Source organism: Sinocyclocheilus grahami, unplaced genomic scaffold, assembly GCF_001515645.1.
Source record: "Sinocyclocheilus grahami isolate Dianchi unplaced genomic scaffold, SAMN03320097.WGS_v1.1 scaffold1463.1, whole genome shotgun sequence".
NCBI lineage: Eukaryota > Metazoa > Chordata > Actinopteri > Cypriniformes > Cyprinidae > Sinocyclocheilus > Sinocyclocheilus grahami.
Genome location: NW_015506642.1, coordinates 60,005 through 65,004, shown reverse-complemented (window position 1 = coordinate 65,004; position 5,000 = coordinate 60,005). Strand labels below are relative to the sequence as shown.

Sequence of the window (5,000 nt, the reverse complement as noted above, 5' to 3'; positions counted from 1 at the left end):
CTGCATGAAACAACAGCCATTCCTGAGTTTACAATCATCTTTAATTTGTCATATGATACTGAACTGTGTGCATCATCATCTTCATGAAACTATACGCATCACTTGCACGTTATCAGTGACAAAAGCATCAAATGAGTAGCAAAATAGCTTATAGATATATTTCAAAGAACGGTTAAAAGAATTTAGACAAAAACTTAAAAACACTGGGTTCTTCAGGTGCGAGACTGGGCACTTTGCCAGAATGTGAGCGCATTAGTCTGTAAAAGAGAAAGATCAGGGTGTCAGTGGCTACTGCAAAACTACATCAAGTGCTAATTCTACAGCTAATAAACAAAAAGATGCGGTTCGATGCATTCATCTGCAACCAGGTTTAAATAGTGTACAATTTACCTTACAATTAACTTCTTGTAAAGTATCAATGTGAGAAGAAAACAGGACTTTAGAGCGGACCATTTTATGTTAATCCATTAGGAGTGTAAAGAGACTAAACATGACGACACGACTCCTCGTTCCTCCTCTAATACACAGCGTATGTGCATCACGGCTCGTGTGATAGTTCAGCGACTGAAGTAAAACCTCTACAAAGCACTGATTATATTCATTTGATTTTCTTAAAGCCAACAAAAAGATGTTGCGTTACATGAAATGAGGAGCACACCTTTACACCATAAAACGTCTGTTTTGTTATACTAGTCTAAATAGTATGTAGTTACATCATTTTCACCCGGGATCCTGCGTTCATACAGCAAGAGAAACAACGCTAACCCTAACGAAGCGTTTTCAAATACATCGTGTGAGTGATGTACGTTTACACCCACCGCTGCTCTCAGTCACAGCTCCTTACACTAGACTCGGCTTTGTTAGTGGACAAAGAGAATTGCTCTCGCTATCTGGCCAAGGACATCCAAAGCTGAAAAAATCCATGGAAGACCATTTCAAAAAATGTCATCCTTTCAAAATGAAAAGGTTTCCCTCTCGTCACTCCACAGAATGTGTTTTCTGCGGTCACAGTTTTTCAGTCATCTCTCAGGTCTCTCCTGTTTGAGTCTAGAGAGCATTTAGAGGTTCTTTTGGTCTCTCCTCCATGTCTGCGTCACGCTCATCTCCAAAACGCCACTCGAGTCCTTTGGAGATGTCAGGAAAGAAAGTGAAGTAGTGCCTACGCTCAGATCTTCTCGTCAGTCATTTCCAGGAACTGAGAGTAAACATCCCTCGAACACTCCCCTTTTTGGTTGAAGAGAAACTTGTAGTAGCTGCCATCAGCACAAATAGCTGGAGGAGGAAAGTTAGTCATTAAACAGTTCTGCTAGTCATATCAGTAAATGACTGTTTGATGATTCACAGCTCATGACTATGAGTGCAATATTTTTATAGTTGTTTTTAAAAATATGACCCAAGTGTGTTTCAATACGCTTTGCTCTACCTATGACAGCGTTGGGTTCTGTTCCAAAGGCGCAGACGCAGGGGGAACCGGACTGGACCTGGAACTTGGAGAAACTCCATTTGGAGCTGAAATACTTGGGGAGAAAACTGGCCGACGCCAAGCTGTGGTACAAGAGAGGCGCACCGTAAACAACACTTACAATGAAATACAGAATATAAATGCCAGACAATAACAAAGTCGAGGATTTCTGCTAAAACCTTTAGTGTGCTTCAACACGAACCTGGACTGCTTGTTCCTTTTGGGATCCTCTGCAGCAAATATGTGGACTGTGCCGTGGTCACTCGAGACGCAGATAAGAGAGGCATCCTGGTTGAAATTAATGCTGAAATACAAATGCGCTCTTTTATAAATACACACATATTCCCCTTTAGAGTGATAGAATAGGATAGCATGCATGCAGTGCTCACCAGTATATATTGGCAGTTTGCGATCCTCTTCTGAGCTCCTGAATAAGATGACCTGCTGAGGTGTCAAATATTCTGATCAGGGTCCCCTAGACAGAAGACATGTTCTCCATTAGCCAACCGCTGTCATATTGCTTGGCTATTAGATTAGCAAGCAGCGCTGCAATAATCAAACAGCTGTGTGTCACACACACAAGAGTAATAAAGAGTGAAGTGAGCAGGCGAGACTAAACCATCAGTGACGCTGAACTGACTTTTTCCGACGCCGTGGCTATCCGTGTGCCCTGCAGGTTGAGCGCGATGCAGCACAGAGCTCCTTCGTGCGCAGGAATATCCACCGGCGGCTTCTCCGTGTTAGCCAGATCTACGATCTGAACATGTCCGGAGTGAGTGGCTGGGAACGCTAGCAGGGAATTGTTGCTGTTTGGGCACAAGACACACAAACCTGCAGAGACGGCCAGAGTGAGCGTCAAGAAAACGCTTTATATTTGTCCTGTCAAGTTCAGATTAACAGCACACGCTTGTGCTTCAGTATCTAAGAGCACGGATGAACCGCTACTGCACGACTTACCTTTAGGGTTATAGCACGTTTCAAAGACATGCAGCTGATGAGGATTGTGAGTAAACGTGAAGACTTTAATCATGGAATCCAGGACCACCACAATTCTGAAACACAAAACAAACCGGATGCAGCTGTTAGTTCTTTATAAGGAACTTGAGCGACTCTTTAATGTTTTCCTTATCAGAAGGAAGCGACTCTGACGGACGGTCCGTGTGTATTTGTGTGCGCTCTGAAGAGCTTCAAAGGTTTCTATTTTTAATGTTTTTGATGTGCTGCACGATGTTGCCAATCATAGGTGTCCAGGTTAGTCAGAATCCTCTCGATAGTTTGCTGTCAGCGTGAGCTCACTGACTGGATTCTGCATCAGAGCCAACGAAGAGCAGATGTGATGTCAGTAAGACTCATGCTGCAGTGATAATAACGTGAGAGCGCAGAACTCAGCGTAAGTGTTCGACATCTTCAGTGATCTTTGTGTCTATAATCCATTCACAATTTGAATACAAGTTTTGTTCTTCATGCTGCAAAGATTAGCAAAGGAGTGATAAATGCATTTAAATGCAGGAGAGAATCTGCTAAATGATTGTTAAACGAGTCACTCACGAAACTGACCGTAAAAGCCACAAGAGTGAAACGGTTACTTGAGTAGCTTTAATACGCATCTACTGTTAGATACACAAACAACTCTTTGTCCTAGTAATTGTGATGCGATTTAGTTATTCATTTTATTACTGACTTTTAAAAGCGATATTTACTCATTTGAAAAATATTTGAAAGCCACTTGATAATGTTTTGATGTGTTTTTACTTATATATAAATATAGTTTCTGTTATGGTATCGAAATTGGTGCAGCACCATGACATTTTACTGGTATTACTATTGTCAGTCAATGTCACAGCTTAACCCAAGCAGAAATTACAGCTACACTGTGCCAAGATTTAAGATGAGGCTGCGAGAGTCATTTCTGCACACTGCATTTGTGATACTGGATCTTTGTTTGTTCTCTTGCAACTTCCAATATCAATGCAAGAAAATCATCTGCTAAAAAAAAAAGATTTTAAAATATATCCTGAATCGGTTGTCAGATATGTTCAGAGTCAAATATTATTAAAGGAAGAATACAACTACAAGAACATATGATACATATGAGTTCAATACCTGTCACGGCGAAGCTTAACAGCTTTGACCTCCGTGGAAAACTCAATCTCGATCACAGTTTTTTTCTTGAGGTCATCCCAAATCATCACTAACACAAAGACAGGAAAGAAGCAAAAATTAGTTTTTACAGATTTACTTACTGAAATAATTTAGCAGAGTTTTAATATGTCAACCGGATGAAAAATCCAGGAGAACCTGCATTAACGTGGTTTGCGGTGTTCAAAACCTCAGCAAATTATTCCATGAAGCCATCAAACAAGTGCCATCTCAAAGACAAATATACCTTTATTGGGAGGGTACTTTGGTTTTTTCCCGCCTCCAACAAGCGCAAGATAATTGCATCGAAAAAGCATCTCCACGTGACCAACTCCTCCCTCAAGAAACTCTGAGAGTAAAGAGAATGAATGAGTCAGCAGTTACGCAGTAAATCAGGGATACTGTCTCTGATCCCAGAAACTCTGAATGGTGAAAGAATAACTCTTGCTAAACACTAGTCCTTATGTTTCTAGAAGAGATGTTGACACTGACAGTCGTGGACTAGGTGTGAGTGTGTGTGTGTGTGTGTGAGAGAGAGAGTGAGTGTATATGTGTGTGTGTGTGAGAGAGAGAGAGAGAGTGTGTGTGTGTGTGTGTGTGTGTGTGTGTGTGAGAGAGAGAGTGAGTGTATATGTGTGTGTGTGTGAGAGAGAGAGAGAGAGTGTGTGTGTGTGTGTGTGTGTGTGTGTGTGTGAGAGAGAGAGTGAGTGTATATGTGTGTATGTGTGTGTGAGAGAGAGAGAGAATGTGTGTGTGTGAGAGAGTGAGTGTATATGTGTGTGTGTGTGAGAGAGTATGTTTATGTATATGTGTGTGTGAGAGAGTAAGTGTGTATGTGTGTGTGTGTGTGAGAGAGAGTGAGAGTGTGTGTGAGAGCGAGAGTGAGAGTGTGTGTGAGAGAGAGTGTGTGTGTGTATGTGTGTGTGTGTGTGTGTGTGTGAGAGAGTGAGAGTGTGTGTGAGAGAGAGAGTGAGAGTGTGTGTGTGTGTGTGAGAGAGAGAGAATGAGTGTGTGTGTGAGAGAGTATGTGTGTGTGAGAGTGAGTATGTGTGTGTGTGTGTGTGTGAATGAGAGTATGTGTGTGTGAGTGTGAGAGTGAGTGTGTGTGAGAGAGAGTGAGTGAGTGAGTGTGTGTGAGAGTGTGTGAGAGAGAGTGAGTGAGTGAGTGAGTGAGTGAGTGAGTGTGAGAGAGAGTTTGTGTGAGTGTGTGTGAGTGAGTGTGTGTGTGTGAGTGAGTGTGAGTGAGTGTGAGAGTATGTGTGTGTGTGTGTGTGTGTGAGTGAGTGAGTGTGTGTGTGAGTGCGTGTGAGAGTGTGTGTGAGTGAGAGAGAGTGCGTGAGTGAGTGCGAGAGAGTGTGTGTGTGAGAGAGAGAGTGTGTGTGTGAGAGAGTATGTGTGA

General features: G+C 42.3%; 1 protein-coding gene across 1 annotated transcript in view; it reads right to left on the bottom strand.

Moving 5' to 3' along the window:
- Nucleotides 1-5,000, bottom strand: part of LOC107570477 (WD repeat domain phosphoinositide-interacting protein 3-like) — a 7,435-nt gene that overhangs the window by 103 nt on the left and 2,332 nt on the right. Inside the window, exons 3-10 of the mRNA XM_016256708.1 lie at nt 3,849-3,950; nt 3,566-3,653; nt 2,420-2,514; nt 2,103-2,293; nt 1,852-1,937; nt 1,665-1,766; nt 1,424-1,545; nt 1-1,272 (exon numbers count right to left, since the gene is read on the bottom strand). The exon at nt 1-1,272 is cut by the window's left edge and continues 103 nt beyond it. Of these exons, the coding sequence (XP_016112194.1) occupies nt 1,166-1,272; nt 1,424-1,545; nt 1,665-1,766; nt 1,852-1,937; nt 2,103-2,293; nt 2,420-2,514; nt 3,566-3,653; nt 3,849-3,950 (893 nt within the window). The 3' untranslated portion in view covers nt 1-1,165. The remainder of the gene's footprint in view (nt 1,273-1,423; nt 1,546-1,664; nt 1,767-1,851; nt 1,938-2,102; nt 2,294-2,419; nt 2,515-3,565; nt 3,654-3,848; nt 3,951-5,000) is intronic.